The 18,979-nt window shown below is 35.1% G+C and overlaps 1 protein-coding gene and 1 long non-coding RNA gene across 5 annotated transcripts; one reads left to right on the forward strand and one right to left on the reverse strand.

Moving 5' to 3' along the window:
* Positions 1 to 522: 522 nt before the first annotated feature.
* On the reverse strand, positions 523 to 8,209 carry LOC133701477 (SPX domain-containing membrane protein At4g22990-like). Of its 4 annotated transcripts, XM_062125407.1 has the most exons (13): positions 7,924 to 8,209; positions 7,753 to 7,823; positions 7,587 to 7,626; positions 6,252 to 6,310; positions 5,596 to 5,716; positions 5,029 to 5,340; positions 4,787 to 4,894; positions 4,190 to 4,641; positions 3,453 to 3,754; positions 2,578 to 2,762; positions 1,740 to 1,930; positions 1,474 to 1,607; positions 523 to 929 (listed from the first exon to the last, which is right to left on the reverse strand). In XM_062125407.1, exons 4-13 carry the CDS (start codon positions 6,302 to 6,304, stop codon positions 691 to 693), a joined length of 2,097 nt encoding a protein of 698 aa, XP_061981391.1. In that variant the 5' UTR covers positions 6,305 to 6,310; positions 7,587 to 7,626; positions 7,753 to 7,823; positions 7,924 to 8,209; the 3' UTR covers positions 523 to 690. The 4 variants fall into 4 exon arrangements, with proteins under 4 accessions (XP_061981391.1, XP_061981390.1, XP_061981393.1 ...); XM_062125406.1 differs by lacking the exon at positions 7,587 to 7,626 and having other exon boundaries at positions 7,924 to 8,208; XM_062125409.1 differs by lacking the exons at positions 7,587 to 7,626; positions 7,753 to 7,823; positions 7,924 to 8,209 and adding an exon at positions 6,466 to 7,492.
* Positions 8,210 to 9,922: 1,713 nt separating this feature from the next.
* Positions 9,923 to 11,043, forward strand: LOC133700354 (uncharacterized). The gene is made up of 2 exons (XR_009843384.1): positions 9,923 to 10,420; positions 10,501 to 11,043. It is a non-coding gene; the product is annotated as an uncharacterized LOC133700354 (long non-coding RNA).
* The last annotated feature ends 7,936 nt before the right edge of the window (positions 11,044 to 18,979 follow it).

The raw sequence follows: 18,979 nt of genomic DNA on the forward strand, positions 1-18,979 counted from the left end.
ATAATTAAATAATAAATTATTTTAGAAAAAAAAAGTTATTAAATCTATAACCCCAATCATAAGTTTGATATATTAACATGAGTTTATTAAAAGTTATTTTTATCTTGAAACATTTATTGATGAATAAGCTTTGGTTTGGCTCTGTTATTTTTTCTTTTTTTTTCTTTTTATTTTCTATCCTTGATTTCCATAACTACTCTTTTCAAATTTGAAAGGAGGACAATTAATTTTTTACTTTGCTGTAAATCTTTCTATGTTAATTTTAATTATTTTAATTACTATTTTTAAGCAAATTAAACTTTTTAATATGTTTTATTTGATTTTTATAAAATTATCATTTGCTACCAGTTCCATAAACTATATAATAAATTTAGCTAGTTCATGTAAATTTACTTAGGTACATTTATTAATTTTTTATTAATTTTATCTTTTAACATTGTTCTGGTTAAGAATTACACTTTTAAAAAAAAATTCTATGAAATTGCAACCTAGAGAACTGTATTGCAGGAGCATGAAACCTCATTAGACTCCGATAATGTGAATGAATTAGATAGCTTCTTACAATTTACAAAACTGATGTATTTTATACAAGTATTAACAAAAATAGAAAACCAGGTAAAATAAAGAGTGAAATTGAAGGGCTAAGGTCCTGAGAAAAACACTGATTTACTGCAAAATATGGATCAATACTCAATAGAGAGAGTTGTAGGTAAAGCAGGTGGCCACAATGGAGGCTACACAAATCACCAGTGAAGGAAGAAGGGTGACATTCAAGAGCCCACTCTCGCCCAAGTACCCAGCAAGTGTAATTGTGCCATCTGCAACTACACGGGCTAATGTCCCGGCTTCTGTTGAGAGCAACCCACCATTATAGGTTCCGCGGGAAAGCCTGGATGACATGACTCGAGAGAGCAGCGACAAATTGACCCCTAGATGAAAAGCAAAATCCACAAAACTAGGTTAGCAATTAACCTGCTTTCTTGTAACAAGGTAGTTCAATGCAAATGCAAATACAAATAGGTCTTTCCTTGAAGGAAAACATCAAGTTATCCTTCACGTCTCATCATATTTTATTGTCATCCACAATAGTTATAATAGTTGGACCGTACTGTCTTGAACAAAAATGGATACCCCAATATAATGTATCAACCACTTCGGTGAGGGAATAGTGGAAGTCACTACCTGTTGGTTCATTGCAATTCCACAAGTTAAAACTTTTAGCTTGTTTTTATTCCTGATTTGAGTCCACAATTATTTGATTGCTGTAATATGGATTAAAAAACTAAGATATAAGAATAGCAAGGTATATCTTTTCAAAACATGTGTGGAATGTCCCAGAAAAGCTTATGGAGAGCTGCAACCTGACCCATTGTTTGTGTTTTTCCCCTTCCTGAGGAGAACACTGCCCTCAACTCCCTCATTTCTTTATGTTCATCATTACGAGTAAAACAGTAGAATTGAACAGTTCCTCACCTTCGAGTACTTCTGCAGAAACAAACATGATGAGTCCAGAGCAGACATACTGTGGGACAGTATACGGGCTTATTATATGGAAGCTCAGTAGTATTCCTATGCAAACCATAATTTCTGATGTCAATAAAATTTGCCTGCAATTGGATCAGCGAGGAAAAACTGTATCAGTAGGATATGACAAAACAATTCCAGAGGTTTAGATAAGCAAAGATAAAATATCGGAATTCTATACAATTCAAAAGCATGCTTCATGTATGAAGACTTACCTATCTTCAAACATGTTACTAATGTAGCTTCCAACAACAATGTTTACTGGAAGGACTGTTAGCCCTAGGCATGCAAGAAAAATTGCCACCGAGCTTGTAGACCAACCGAAGTAGTATGTGGTAACAACACTAGATTCTGAGAGTAAAACCTCCATTGCATATTTGAGCATGAAATATATCAACAGCTGAACCTGAAGACATTAAAGAAACTTAAGCGGGCAGTAGCAGCTATGTGATGCTAAGAAGCAGGCACAAGTCCCAGTCAGCCAGGCCTGGCTGACAATGACCAGTATATTGAAAGTGAGGTTCCATTCCACAAACCGATTACAAACTCAGTAAGAAGTGTATAAATCTCAGTATAAAATGCTACACTATCTGCTTAAGGGAAAATCTTGATGCAGTAGGTATAGGAGGCTGGTAATTCCAACAAAGAGAATGACCAGAACCTTTGGATTGAATTCCTAGGTTACCTATTGGGCCAAGCAGCCACCTAAGACACAAAAATTATCATGAAGCCATACTAGAATCTCCTGAGAGCTTTCTGCCAGTCCTGACCGGTGGTCTTCAGAGAAAATGGCCTTTACAATGTAATGATCATATCAATTCCTCCATAATGCCTAATCATACCATTGGGGAGATATCACTGATGACAGAGATGAAACTTCTGCACCATCACTTCAAGCATAGTTCCAACAAATTATAATCGGTTCCTTTGCCAAATAGTTTTACAAACTAACATCCACACTCACATCTAATGCAAGAACTAATGAACTTAAATTCCTCCATGTAACCTGATGAAACTAGTGAATTTTAGATTTAACATGATACAGTCTCATACCTTTACAGAGGGTGTAAGTAGCTTATATGCCGATCCAATTGACGTGGCTGGTCCCCGGGATTCCTCTGGAGCTCCATCACTTCCATCAAATTCTCCATCACCGTCTTCAGTCTCTTGCTTGTCTTCTGAATTCAATAATAATGGTTTTTTAAGACCCTTCTCGAGGGCATCATTTTCTACCGGTTCTGTCAATCAAAAGAATCAAAATCTGGATCATACATTTTAACACAATGGTGTCAATATTTTGATATTTTTCAAAGTAAATAATTAATGCAGGGAAAAATATTAGTCATACCTCCTAAACCTAGCTAACCCCAACTCATGCCTCAAGCACAAACAGGTCTCTCCTAGCTACAAGTCTACCTTTAGCCCAAAATCTAGCAAGTTTTGGGACCCAGCATTTCAATTGCTGGATTACAAAACAAGCATGTGGTAACAGTTATTCAGCCTTGAATGACATTTCCAAGCATGATCCTATTAGGCCCTACTTGGTGGATAAGATGTGTTGTAGGTATTGATCAGCACATGATTATGTAGTATAGTGAAACAAGTAAACCTATCAACTCTAAATGCCCGATAAACTTGTTGCGATGATAAACTATGTCTAAACTGTTTGAATAAGTTGAACCTTTGGTTGAAGTTCAGCATGCTTTCATCCAACCAAAAAACAAGATATGCTTCATATCAAAATTTTCTTAATATTTGAAATAAAGAAAAGGAAAACAACAGTAGGGTCAATAACAAAGTGAAACAAGGAGTTCTGATCCCCTCTTATAAATATCCAAACATATGCAGTATGATTACAGATTGAAAAGGTCATGAGAGTTTATGTGCAAGATCAAACTCGAGGTGCAGTGTGAGAAGAGTCAATATACCAGTAGTAGATTCCTGCACTGCGCTGCTCTCTTCAGTCTCAAGACAAGGTTCTCTAAATGAGATCCACAGCCATACTAGATATAAAAGCCAAGCCAGAGACATAACCCAGCCTGGCAAAGTTTCTTGATTGAATGTAAGCTTGTAAATTTTAAAGTTAGTTTGAAGTAAGCCAGCAAGAGCAGGACCACACGCCATTCCAAGAGCACTGGCACTAACAAAACCTGCTGATGCCTGCATGCGCATTTTAAGTGGTACGCAATCACTGATGTAGCGCCGATTAACAGCTCTAGCAGAACCCAATCTACACCATAAAGAGTATGATTAAGTCAACTTGGATAAGGTAGACATAAGAAAATACTGTAAATTTTATGAAATTTCCACCATGTAGCTTGAAATTCTATGAAGGACCTCAAGTTATATGGCTATTCTCTTATACTGAACCTTAGGATGTTCCCCTGCATGTGGGTGGGTGTGTGGGTGTGAGTATGGGTGTTTAAAGAGCTCCATGTCATACAACAAAAGATTGGTTGCTCAAGTCTATCATAGTTTAGAAGTCAAGACCACCCTTGTGATAATCATTCAAGTCTGTCTGAAATTCGTGATGATGCCAAATCACTCAATTTGTAACATATAGTACCTACAAAAGATGACTACTCTACAAACCACCTAGTGGAAATTATTCCCATCATGTAAACAGACATAAAAAATGACAAGTAAGAGGATGAAGATTGCTTACCCACAGAAAAGACGGCCAATTAGAAGAATAGCTATAGAATTAACGTCATATGCCAATGCATACATAACATTTCCGATGAACAGAACAATGCTGCTAAATACAAGAGGTTTGAAGTATGACTTATTTGACCAAGCACTAAAATACACAGAGGAGAACACCTGTGCAACAGCCATTGACCCAATCACAATACCACAAACTGTTGCTGCAGCTCCAAGGCTCATAGAGTAATCATCTGCTGTAGGTACAATAATATATGTATTGACCATATAAAGAAATGTGTTGACTAGGTTCAAGAGAAGCGACATAAAATGGTATCTCTGATCATCAACAGGTCCCTCAGAAGTCGGTAGCTCTTCTTGCATGATGAGTGCATGTTGTGCCAAGAAGTTGAGGAAGTTTGTTGAGTGGGTTAGCCTGTCAACAGCTGCTTTCATTGAATCAACAACAGGTTCCTGCAGATTAACACCAGCAAACACCATAGCAACTTGGTCAGTTCCAAACCTTACGGCCACTAGACTGCCAAAATATAAAGCTTCAACATGGTTTGTTGGAAATCTCAAAAAGGAAATGGATTGAGTATGGAAAACCAAAAGAAACCTGGAAGGGAAGAGCAGGCTGGTCATAAATTGATAGGTAGCTTCCCTGATGTTCCTCCTGAAGTTCATGAAGATTCCGTGATATGGCTCCAACAACTGCCCCTAGACCCTGCACAAATAGTCAGTAGCAACTCATTAACTCAACATATATAGTTCTCTTTCTTGAAATGAAAGATCTAGAAAGAATTTCAAGCATTAGAATAAAAAGAAAAATAGTGAATTTCTCTGAGTTAGGCATATTACCACATGCTTGAACACTTGCTGCAGCTGGGAGTAAGGATGATTAGCACGAGTTTTGACATAGTAATCAGTGAATCTATATCCAAAACGTTTATCAAACTTCTTCAGTATCTTACGCAGACCAATGGCATTTATCTCAATAAAAAAGAGAAGCTTTAAGAGATCTTGTCCCACTTCTCTATAAGCTTCTCGTAACTGAGATATTTCAGATATATCTGGCTGCTGCTGAAGAGCCTCCTGCTGCTCATTAAGCTTGGCTATTCTGCTTGCAAGCAGCCCTTGTTGTTCCAAAAGAAAAAGGACAATCTTCTCAATCTGGAATTGGAATTACAAAAAAATCTATTACACCACATTTTGTTTCAACCTCAAGTGAGGGACTCAGTTTGGAAATGTCACAAAGACAGCAGAAAGCATCATATTGACAGGAGGCTTCTGAATTCTGATATAACTTACAGTTGAGAAGTGACAATTGCAACACGCTCACACGTGCAAAACAAGAACACATGCATTGTACATAAATATGTGGGGTTTGATATATCTACATTGCATTACCCAAGTACTTCTCTATACCTGATTATCCAACATTCTTGAGAAATCCTTGAGCACATGCCGGCGATCTTGGGTTCCAACTTCAATTTGTTGAGCATACTGTCTAACTTTCTTCTTCATTAATTTGTAGTTCATATAGTATCTACAAGAAAGCAGATCCATGAACAAAATAAAACAGAAAACTTGAGGAAGCTTGAAGAGAATGCTTTACAATCATGCATTACAGTGCACAGAAACAACGGACTTCTTACTGTCACCATCAGAATGCTGCAACAACATGCATAATCAAGTGAAACAATTCTCACACCATATGTACAACCCTCTAAAGTTCTCTTTTTCTATCAACCTAAAGACCTACATGTAAACATGTGAAATGAAAATGTGTGATTTAATTCAGATTACTGGAAATAAACCCAAATTTGATTTGGTTTCCGAATTTAATTAAGGAATATAATCATAACCCAGTTGAACAAAAGCTACAATTGTTACACTCCCGCAGAGATGGACTAATGGCTCCAAATCAAACACATTAAGCACAAATACCATTTGACATCTCCAAATAGATTTTTGATCCGCCAAAGAAAAAAAATGGTTGGGGGGGGCGGTTGTTTCTTTTCCAAATAAATGGACTGACAATATACAGTGCTTATCAGAATGTTCTGATCTATCATACATACCCTTGCCATTCTTGAATTTGTCTTTCCTTTAACTTTTTCCCGAAGGCAACCATTTCTTGCTGGAAAAAAAAAGAGGCACACAATTTGAGGGTGAGAAGGGAAAGGCAGCACAATATAGTTGCAAGAACTCCCATTCAACTAAACAATGACAATCCTACTTTTGATGCCAAGAAAAGAAAATGGCAGTTAATGGATATAGAAGCTCTCTCCAAACCTTGAAGTGCAGCTGTCAAAGAAAACAATTAGACATTTCAAACTGTTGCCAACTTCCTATCATGTCAAAGGATATAGAAGTGTACTAGCCAAACATGAATGGGAATAACAATAGTCAGGCCCAAATCTTGTTTGAAGCAGAGCTGACAGCCCTCGTTGCATAGCCAAATATCAAGAAAAATGCAGAAAGTCGAAAATGATCAGACCAGCTTATAAGACACGAATGAAGTGGAAAATGCAAAGTGGATGTGTGTCAGACATAAGCAACTTGACATGTAATCTTAAAAAGCCTGTATGCAAAATGCATAAACGAGTGCCTTCTTGGATCACCAGAATCTCTAACTTAAACATTGTGTTGCTATTCAAACCAATCAAAACTTCATCTCACATAAGCCGCAGAAACCTCAAAATTGAACTCCGAAAAAAATAAAATAATAAGAGGATGCCTAATCTGTTTTATGAATCAATTAGTTCCTTCTGTTAAATGAGTTGAACACTGTCACAATTACGCAACACCAAAAAAGTACACGAACACAAACAACAGTGTAAAGTTAAACCATCCCATAAGGAAACACGGTCATTTGACAGCCAAGCAAGCCCCAATTCCAAATGTCTTTCAATTGATCCATCATTAAAAAAACAAGAACACAAATTTCTCCAGTTGGGAATATTCATCTTGAAAAACAAAACAACAAAAGGTAAAAGTTGTGGATCATTTCAAAGCAACATTTGACCCTAACCATTGGCCCACAGGAATAAAAGTATGAGATTACTCGAGTCAGCTTTTATCTTTGACTTGCTCATCGCTGTCTGCTAATCAGTTTCTTATTATTATTATTATTATAAGCAACTTAATTTGACCAATTTCACACAACTAGTCCAGCAGTCAGTTTCATTTATCACCATTTAAACTACAATTATTTTATTTTTAAAACGTACGGACTTAAAACAAATTTATATAACACCCCCATGACGTTTATTAACTTAAAAATAATCCTTCTTTTATAAACTAAGATATCGAATAAAAACTAAAATCATTATCAACAAGTTCAGTGAATAACTTTTAGTTCCTGGCAATCAACTTTACAGAAAGGAGCGGGCTGTACTACGCTGTTTGGTTACCGAGAATAAGAAGAATAAAATCCAGCTTACTTCCACTCTCCTGAACAAAGGTGAGGAAAGACAGGAAACAAACATGACTTAAATCCAGTAAATTAGAACAAGAAAATGCATTTTCTGTGTAACCAAACAGAGGTTATAGAATTAGAAGAGAAAAAAAACGTAATACCGGATTGAGTTTCCAAAGAGATAATGTGTTTTGTTGAAAAGGAGCTTAGATGACCATCAGCGAACCAACACCTAAAATAACAAAGAAACGAATACGAACACAAAGTTAATTGCTATTATCAAGCGGTGAATTCGGTTATAGCAGCTACACGAAAATAAGATATTTATTTACCTGAAAAATGAATTATCTCATAAATCGGATCTTTATTTATTTTTATTTTGTTCTATTATTGTTGTTGTTGTTGTACAAGAAGAGTAAATACAATTCTGTTGAAGGATTTCAAGGAGGGATTGCGAGAAATGAAATCGAAGTGAAGAGCAGAGAGTGTCGGGGGGAGGGGGGGGGGTTTCTATTCTGTTTCAATCATTCATGAGTGAGTAAGTGGGAGAGGGAGGGAGGGAGAGGAGCTTTTATGAGGATTTGATTGCAGTTTGTCTGTCTGTCTGTATGGCGGCGTCCTTTTTAGCTTTTCTTCGTCAGCTTCAGTTCTTAAGAATATTAAAATATTGTTTGGGGACCTCTATGCAAAGTGTAGGAAAGTTTGGTGGCTCTTTTCACAGTTCATAAAAGACACTCTGCTTCTGTGGCTGAGAATGGTATGCCACTGCCACCGCCACCTTCCTACATTTACTGTTTACCCTTCAATCTTAACTAATTCTCTCGGACCTCAAGGGTTGTTGTCACAATAATCATCATTTAATGAGCTCTTTTATGGATATGTACTCGGAGTTTTTTATTTTTATCTCAACATTCAAGATATACTTGCTGCTGATATTTAGGCATTGAGATAAACATATTTCTCAGTTGGTTTTAGTGCATGTTTATTCTGCTTAAAATACTTTAGGGGTAGAAAATATTTTAATTGTAAAATATTTTTCAATAACAATTATTATTAGATGATAATGGTAATATCAAGATGATGATAATGATAAAAGATATGGTTAATGAGGTGGTGATGACATGCAAAATAGCAGCTGGTATTTTTAAAATAATCATAATTTACAACATGTTTAGGAGTAGAGGCGATGATTTTCGGTTCCCGTTCGGTTTTTATTAAAAAAAAGTAAATAAACCAAATTTTTTTAAAAAAAATTTGAAACTGATTCAAACCGACCGGGTTTGGTTCGGTTTGGTTTTTTTGGATAAAATCAGTTCAAACTGGTTTGGCTCGGTTTTTTCGGTTTGGATTCAGTTTGATTCAGTTTTTTTGATTTCAGGTAAAAAGAAGATCTTTTGTCTCATGGTAACCTGCTTCAGTCCCCTTACGAAACTTTCGTTATTGGGTTAGCCATATGCTTTACATGTTTCTAGCAATTCACATGACATCATCAAATAATACAAGTCTTGGATAAGAATTTACAACGCACTAGAATGCCCTTGTTGACGATCCTTTACTCCGACAATATCCTTAAAATCATAACCGAATCAGTCGGTTTTTTTTAAAATTTTAATCAGTTTTTTTCAAGATTTAATTTTTTTAGTTATTTTTTTCGGTTTAATTAGTTTTTTGATTTTTTTACTCCTCTCTAATTAGCTTTCCATACGAAGGTTGGTAAGAATTTAAATAATTTTAAAAAATACAAATATATTATATTAATATATTTATAATTAAAAAATATTTTAAAAAATAATAGCTATCAACAGCTCGTGATCATTCAAGGACAGGTTGGTGTACCGTGGGCCTCTTGATTTAGGTAGAGTCCCCACAGTCGATCACATGGCATGCTATCTCCAGATGTGCCGTGCCGTGCCGTGCCTGCTTCACCAAATAAAATAGATATATAATAAAAGGTAGAAAATCAGAAGAGGTCTAGTGGTGCTGTCGTGGCAGCTTTCCTCGCCTTGAATTGGAGGGAGAGCAAAAGTAAGGCCCAATCATTCATTCGAGTAAAATCTAGCCATCGCTACCTTTCTCTGCATGGTTTATATGACTGGGCTAAACCTCCCCCCCTCAACCTCAAGGAACAACGATACCTTTATGAAAGATAATAATTATTAAAAACAGGCACTGTATACTGCCACGCATGTGGCTGCTGATTACGTGGTCAATCTATTTTTTAATTTTATTATAAAAATACTTTTTTAATACTTTTAATATACTAATTTAAAAATTAAATTTTAATATATTTTTATATAAAAAATTTCAATTAAAAAAAAACCAACAGATAATTACCCCCTTCTTCAAAAAAAAACCCAAATAACCAAGAGAAAAAAAAATCGACATCCACAAAAATCTCACTTTTCCAATCGAAATTATAAGAATTAAAAAAACAAGTGCGGGAGTCAGATCGATCTGAAGAAACGAAGAAATTCTCCACTAGGAGGAGTAAGTTAACGCATGGAACCAATGATTCATCTAAATCGGGGTTGGGTAATCCAGATCTTGGACGATTTTTGCTAAAGCAAGCAAGAGATTTGGTTTCTTTGGGAGATAATCCCTAGAAAGCTGTTGAATTAGCCAGATCATGGTTCGCTTTTACGGAACGGACATCTCACTCCTTGTAAAGATTATCACGGGAATAGCTTCATTATTTTACACGAAATCTGATGTAAATGGAAACCTTGCTTCTACTTGTGTAATCCTTTATGTTCCCAACATCTCACCTCAGTTGATTTCCTTTCCAACCCGATTGCAAGCAACTGAAGATATGATAAGTACCGGATATGGGTAAGGTATCATCTATCACTGAAATCTTTATTTACTTGAACAATATTTGAAAGATTTCTTTTGGCTAAAATTCAATCCAGAATGCTGGGTTTTGGGAGTTGAATTTTGGAAGGCAAATTCATGGTCTGGATATGGGTCACAGTGAGAGAAAAACTTCATGTGGAAATGTAGTGAGATTCTTGCAGCTGCATCAGATGGCAAGTGCAACTATTCGATTGTTGTGATTTTCTAGTTTAAGAGATTACTGACCCATGCTTCTCATTCAAGGCTGCTCCATCATTTCACCAGAGTGTCAATGGCAGAAGTCACCCACTGCGCTTTGTTCTTGGTGAAATGGCAGCTGGACTCCTCATAATTTCCATCTTTACCAAATTCCTTAGTGAAAAGGACCTTCCCAGTTTTTATCTTCGTAGTAATTTTGATTCAAATACGATGTGATATATACGATGCTCGCTCTAGATAGAACACGTTGTGATATATACAATGCGGCCTTGCCCTGTTCAAAGCTGTTCTTGAGTTAGAATTCTTGTCTTGCTAGAAGGGGTGGAACAAACTTGTGTCCCTCTGGAGGGTGGTGGGCAGAGGCTTATCCGATAATTTGAACAAAAGTCATCATTTCTTAATTTTTTATATCGTCTATTATTTATTAATCTCTCATTTATTTATTAATCTTGCTGACTAAGATTTGGCCAATGCGTCTTAATTGTAAAAACAAATTGATTTAAAACTAAATTGTACATGCCATCAAATCAGAGGGACAAAAAGGTTTTCAATAAGGACTAACATATCATAAAAACAATATATAAGGACTAGAATAAATTGTTAAGAAACTTCAACAATCAAAATGAATTTTTGTAGCAACTTGATTTAGCTAGCGTGCGTAGAACATAAGATAAGAATATATAATGTTTAATCAATTCAGTCCACTCCATTTTTTATTTGTAATATCCAGTCCAGTACAACATATTATCCTAGCTTCTTAAACATCATCTAGTCTCTAATTAATTAACAAGAACAAAAGGGATTTAACATATCACCCATGGACGACACTCTCTTGTATCTGATCTGGTGGGGGTGAATTTGCTCAAGTCGTTGACATTCATTTTTTTTCATGTCATTTTTGCCTTTTAAAAATATTTTAAAAAGAAATTAAAATATTTTAATTTTTTCTTTACTTCATATTCTTTTTTTTATCTCCATATTATTATAATGTATCAATATTAAAAATATAAAAAATATTATTTTAATATATTTTTAAACAAGGAATATTTTAAAAAATTACAGCTATCATGTACTTGCACTGTAAGAGATTGCTAACCACAAAAGAGGTAAAAACAAAAGAATATTACTTTGTTTGTTTTTGCGTTTCAAAAGTATTTTTTAAAAAATTTGAATTTATTTTATTTTTTTTCTTTACTTAAAATTAATATTTTTTTTTATGTTTTTAGATCATTTTGATACACTAATATTAAAAATAATTTTTAAAAAATAAAAAATATATTATTTTATTATATTTTTAAATAAAAATATTTTAAAAAAATAATTATAACTAGGCCCTCAAACATAACGTACAAGATCAATAATGGCTTGCGTTTTGTCTGTTTTCTTGGGGGACATTACGGATCATGAGATTCTATCTTGGTGGCTCCAGGGAAGTCCAACAATCCTCTTTAAAAATAAGATGCTGGGCCCTCAAACCACTAATAAAATTAGAGTCTTGATAACTTTCAGGCCCACATACTTGGTCCCAGACTCCCAGCTCTGAGCTTAGTGCCAATAATTCTGAATCTCTGTAGCAATCGTAGCAATATATCTGGTTTATTCAGCCTCTTTAAACAATATCTTATATATTTTCTTGTCCACATTACACGTGCCAAAAAAAGATAAAATTTCATGATACGCCAGGAGCATCTAATATTATTATATTAAGATATTTCTCTCCTGATTGTATTTTTCTATTTCTTTAAAGTATGAGTTATCTATTAAAGTAGTCTAATTGTATTTTTTTTATTTTATTTTTTGTGGCTGCTGCCTGCTGGGGTTTGATACCAACCGACCTCCATGAAACCTAACAGTGAATTGTCGCTCGCATCTCATGCTGAACCTTTAAAGTAGGCTTGGGGCCATGCTCGTTGAGGTCCATGAACACATGCATCTTTTTCTTTTTTTTTTAAATGCTTTTAAATTACAAAGTAAAAGTCAAAAATCAATTTTCATAAACCTTGTCAATCGGGCTATAAAATAAAAAAAAATTATAAAATACAGAATCATATAAATTACAAATTTAACATAAAATGCGAACTATTTTTCGACAATTTCAATACATTTAACCAACAATCCAAAAGGTCGCCCATTCTAATAAAAGCTTAACCACTACCACTGCTGACTAATCTCTGAAAGCCAAAACGCGCTTAATGATATGATGCTTCCAGCACTGTCCATGGAGGTTTGAAATAGAAGAGATTCCCAGATGAAGGCAGATTCAAGCCCCCAAGAATAAAAACAAACTAACAAAGAGTAGCAAGAGAAAGTCCTTTATTATTTCATTGCCACAGGAATTTATGAATACATCACAAAAATGAATGCTCCACGCAAGCCTTTCGTTGCTGCTTCCACTAAATCTCCATTGCCGCAATAAAATGTTGGGCAAAAAAGTTATAGTGGAAGGAGCAAAAAGAAGCTCGGGAAATGGATTGCCCTCCATTAAGGACAATACTACAGCCACCAAAAAAAAAGGAAAGAAAAGGACTTGTTCTGTCAAGAAGAAGCCCCCCCCCATGTTCATCTAGCTACTACCTTGTCCTGCAGATAACTCTACTTCTATAGAAAATGTACAGCTTTCAGAAGATAAAAATGCTACAACCATTTGATGTACTGCTGCCTCTGTTAGTAGCTGAACTACGTCAGTTGTCCAATGGCAAGTCAAGACAACTACTGTCCCTTGAGGAGGCCTTGGATGTTGAATATTTTTCACGATACCTTTTGGCCTTCTGAGGAGAAATGATCTCAAGAGCCCTATTGAGACATTTGCGATATGAGAAGTCCTCAATTGTCCCATCTGTTCGAACCAGTGAAAAGCAGCGGGTGATTTATTATAACCTGTAATGAAGGGTGGGGAAGGAAGAATCATCAAACCATGGGACAAGTTATGCACTCGTCAATCACAGTATATCATGAAAATTGCTGTAATTATATCAGCCAAAGATTGCGACAAACAACAAATTCAACAAACTAACTCATTTCTCTGAACATATTTGTCAGCCCAGCAGGTAGCTGATGTTACATGCATCTGTCAATCACAAGGGAACTAATTTTAACGATGACCAAGATTTTATCAGAGCAATATGGAAGGCAACCCCATTTTCAAGCATTTTCAGTAAATGGAAGACTACTTTTTTTATATATAAAAAAAAACAGCTATATTCACGCAACAGTCACGGAATAAGAAACTTTCAAAAACAACATCCAAAATTTATATGCCGGGAGAGATCTCCTGATTTTTTATATAGAAAAGACGAGTTAAAAAAGGGCAGCATATGTAGACTTCTAGAACTAAATCCACTCAAACAGTTGTGTATAGCTCATAAGCCAAAGAATTGTCCAATATGGTTTCTTGATGTTACAACGACTCCCTGATTGATTTCCCACTTTTCTGCCTGCCAGATTTTAACTCTGAAGGTCATTACTTCCACTATATAAGCCTACATTTGGAGGGTTTTCTTAAGCCACAATACTCATGGTTATCTGCTATGATGGTTAGGTGTTCAGTGTGGAATTAAGAACTTTTAATCTTCAGTTTGTCACAGACAGTGCAAACCTAGCAACTCTGGAAATTGCTATTTAACCTCCAATAATAATAATAATAATAATAATAATAATAATTGCTTGATAAAATTTAACCTCCAATACACCAACTCAGGGGTACTAGGTAACCCACCTTAATAAATAATTTCCTACAAAATGGTTCGCTAGTCCCTTGTTATCGTTAACTTTGTAACAATTTACCTTTATTTTTAAAATCGTGTCAAAGCTGCCTAAGCATAAGTTTCCAAACAAACTTTAAATGAATGTTCCACACCAGAAAAACAAGGCAGGCAGCTGCAAGAGTCATTAAGCTATTGTAGAAAAATGAACAAGAGAAGTGGAGAATAGGAGAAGTCGAACAACTCCACAGAAGCCTTCAGTCTCAGGGGAGCTTTAAGCATCTCTCTCCTACAATCTCATGGTTAATTTCCCAACATGGAACATTAGAGGGTTTATTAGCTCTCTCATGCATGCGTAGAAGTTCTTCTTTTGTCAAAACTTAAGATTAATGTGTTTCGTGTTGCTGATCTCAACTTAAAAATTAAAAAAGATAACTATTCCTCTACTACTCAATCCTCTTTTGTTGATTGTAATTTTTCCCATAACTATGGTGCCGGCCCTTTAGGCAGGATTTGGATCTTTAGAAAGAATTCTGTTAACATCCAAATTATAGCAGCTCGTGCTCAGTATTTTCATTTTTAGAATTTTCAGCACGATGGCTCTCATTTGTGCCATGCTACTTTTATCCATAGTTCTTAATTATATTGATCTCAAGAGAGAAACTCTACTAAAATATTGAGCTAGTATCAGCTCCACTATCAAGGGCCTACCATGGTATGCTGCTGGTGACTTTAACATTATCAGGAAGGATGCTGAAACCACTGGTAACGCCACAAAATTTCTCTCAGCCATGAATTTTTCCAATACTTGTCTGGATGCTTGTGATCTCGATGATCGCCTGTATACTGGTCCCTTTTATCATGGTTCAACAAATATAGCCAATCCAATCTTCAAGAAGCTTGACAGAGTCTTTGTTAATGAAGGTTGGTCTTCTACTTTTTCCACAAGTGCAGTAAGTTTATCAATCCTGGGATCTTTGAGCATTGCCCAAGATACTTGCAAAGTTCTATCTTAATGCCATCCCTTTCAAATCCCTTCAGGTTTTATAGCTTCTGGACTTCCAATTCTAGTTCTCTGCAGATTGTTTGAGAAAATCTGGAATTCTAAAGCTGATTGGACAACCATGTTCCAAGTTTGCAAAAATATGAAAATGCTCAAACCTCATCTTAAGAAACTTAATGCGACCTTTTATGGCAGTATCACCAGTAAAGTTTGGAAAAGGAGATTTAAAACTTACTTTAGAAGCCTATTCCAATAAAACGTCTCCCATCATCTGGCTTAATAAAGGTGATCAAAACAGTGGCTATTTCCATGGAGTCAAAAAGGCCAAGAAAGCAAAAAAATCCAATCGATTCTTTTCCTTTACAATAACGATAACGATAAGCTCACCAACTCTGAAGATATACAAAATGAGGCTATTTCTTTCTTCATGAACCTTTTTTTGGCACTGAAAATGAAGAAGTTTGGTGGTTCGGTTCAAGGCTTTGATAGGTTGCTCACGCATAAATTGTTTGATGTCGACGAAAAAGATAATCCTTAATTTCTCTCAGTAGCCAGAAATCACAAGGACCGGAGGCTTTAAGGAAACCTTCTTTCAAGCATCATGGAGCATAGTAGGAGAGAATATCGTGACTGCCATCTCTGAATTTTTCTACAATGGTAAACTACTGAAAGAAGTAATTGCTACCTCAATCTCTTTAATCCCAAATTAAGGTCTCAACTGCTTCAAAATATCAAATTTCAGCCAATCTCGTGTTGTTATACCTCGTATAAATGTATTTTAAAGATCCTCTCTTATATTTCACAATCAATCAGCGTTCTTTCTTGAAAGAAGAATCGTAGAAAATGTCCTCCTTGCACAGGAAATGGCAAAGAATTACCAGAAGGGGATCTATCTCCTAGAATTTCCATGAAAACCGACCTTATGAGACCATTTGACTCGGTTTCTTAGCAACTTCTTTGGAGTTCATGCTAGCCACGAGGTTTCCTACTGCTTTTGTCAACTGGATCAAACTTTGTGTTTCAACTACAAGCTTCTCTATCAGTATTAATCGTGAGTTACGCGGTTACTATAAAGGAAAGAGAGGTATCTCCTTAATCTAATTATCATAGCAATGAAAATTTTCTCTTACTTAATGAATGAAGCTGCCTACACTCACCCAGAAATGTATCACCCTAGCTAGATGCAAGGAAATCAGCCTGTATCGCCTATGTTTCGCAGATGATCTAATGGTATTCATAAATAGTGATGTGGAATCCATGCAAAAAGCCACAATGGTACTGGCGGTACTGCTCCACCAATTCTACTTGATCTATAGCTTGAAATATAATCCATCAAAATGTGATTTTTTTTTTGTTATGAAGTTTCAAGTGCGGACATTCAGCGCAGTTGCAGAATTACTCTGGTTTTAAGTTAGTTCAATTACCGGAGAAGAATCTTGAGGTTTCACTTATTACCAGGAAACTCTCTTTGGTAGATTGAAAACCATTGGTGGGTAAGATCTTTCGAAGAATGCAAATCAGGTTCATTGTGGGTAGCTTGGGTCATGAATAATCTCTTAAAGTGAAGAGTTTTTGGGGAATTAAAGCCCCTTAAGATTTCACTTGGGCGCCGTGGAGTAAACTACTAGAGATCAGGCCACCTGTATGGGATTGGATCCATTTTTGGCAATGGAAATTCTGCTTTCTTTTGGTGGGATCCATGGCACCCAGCAGGTCCTTTCATCAAGAAATACAATCGCAGGATCTTATAAATGACTTTAATATTCAAACACATGTAAAAGTGGCCTTTAAAATTAAATTCATGCTCTTTTTCAATTCATTTATTTTTTCTCTTCTTGGAGATTAAAGAAAATAGGAAGATTTTGATTGAGAAAGAACATCTATTTCTTAAAAAACAAACTAGATTAAGTATGATCAACGTTGATTAAAACACAATTTAATTATTTTTTATATATTTTAAGTACTGATTTATTAGTTTGGATAAACCACAGGACTAAGTTATGATTAACTACCATTTTATCCATAGGAAGTCCCACGCCTCTCTTTTTTATGCGTGAACCCTAGAATTTATCTGAACCCAATTACAGGACTCGTGAGCCAGATAACCTTTGAGGCCTTAAAGATGATAGATGAGTCCATTCTGGCTCATGCCCTAAAGGAGGAGGCTTGTCAAAATCTCTCAGCAGAAAGTTAGGGCTCAACCAATCTAAACACAAACCCTGCCAAAGTGCCAAGAAAAATTTAGAGCATCCATCAGATTGCAAAACCAGCAACCGTTCTCATCTTGAATCTTGGTGTTCGTTTTCAAGAAGGCCAAACAAGTTCAGGCGATGCTCTCTTCAATCTTCATATTTTTCTCCCTTGTGTCGTTTATTTCATTTCAAACAGGTATATACAAATACAAGGAGGAGCCATTTCCCTCCCGTCTCTTGCAAAGAGTCTTGAATGATTCCTCGTCCCCTCCGATGATATATATAGATAACAAAACTTTTTCAATATTATCCACTCACCTATGAAAATATATTCTATCTTTATTACTAATGTGGATTAGACTTGTCGTTCTACTTATAACACGGACACATGTAAGTCTTCTAATCTTTTCTTTTTTAAAAAAAAAAAAAAAAGTGCTCCACGTTTTCCATTGCCTTGCCAGGATGAGCATCACTTGGCTAAAAAATAAAAATAAATAAAAATAAAAATTATAGATTTGCTTACTACTTTATGGTGTTAGGCAACCTTCCACGTATATACACGCAATAGTTTAAAAAAAATTGTAATTTAAACGAAGCTCTTCAAAAAAAATAAAAATAAAAGGGTTCTAATTTAAATATAAGATAAAATTATAGAAAAAACCATAAAAAATTATTAATTTAAAAAAAAATTAGAAAAAAAAAAAGCAAAGACCATAAGCTATTAGATCTAACAATCAAGGCCAACCTCTCTAGCCCATTTTATTAGGGTCCACATGACCGGACCCTTAATTTATTTTGTTTGAAATTGAGGCAGAAGATGTATCGTTAGGCCCAAATTTTTTGAAAAAAAAAAATAGATGACTTATCATCTGATTTGCTCAGATTCTGCCCACAGTAGTAGCCGAAAAATTACAGCTTAAATTGTTTTGATCAAAAAACCTTTTTTCAACTTATATTTAACCCAAAACACCAATAAAAAACTGTAGGAATAGTCATAGATTTATATATGGCCTCAAAACACCTAAAAAATTAAAATCAACCCGAGACCAAAAATCAACCCAAATGCAGATCTGTTTGTTCATGAACTTTAAAAATAAAAAAATATCTGAATTCTTCTCATCAAATAAAACTATTTGACATAAATATTGTCTATTTTAGTGATCTAAATTGGTGTCAACAATATTTTTTTTCTCTTTATCGTTGGAATCTGACAATCTCTCTCTCCTTTCCAACCAGGAACTAATAAATAAATAAATAAATAAATTATTGTACTAAAATTGAATTAGAAAAACATTGAGGTGCTGAAATTGTATAATTTGCATGATTTTTAAAGTTCAAGGATCAAAATGCATCTTTTACGACACTCATGTCACGCGCACTTATGTTTGGTTCCCTTCTCATTTCAATCTCACCCTTACATAAAAAAACAAAAGCAATTAGT

This window comes from Populus nigra, chromosome 8 (genome assembly GCF_951802175.1).
Source record: "Populus nigra chromosome 8, ddPopNigr1.1, whole genome shotgun sequence".
In the NCBI taxonomy this organism is placed as follows: Eukaryota; Viridiplantae; Streptophyta; class Magnoliopsida; order Malpighiales; family Salicaceae; genus Populus; species Populus nigra.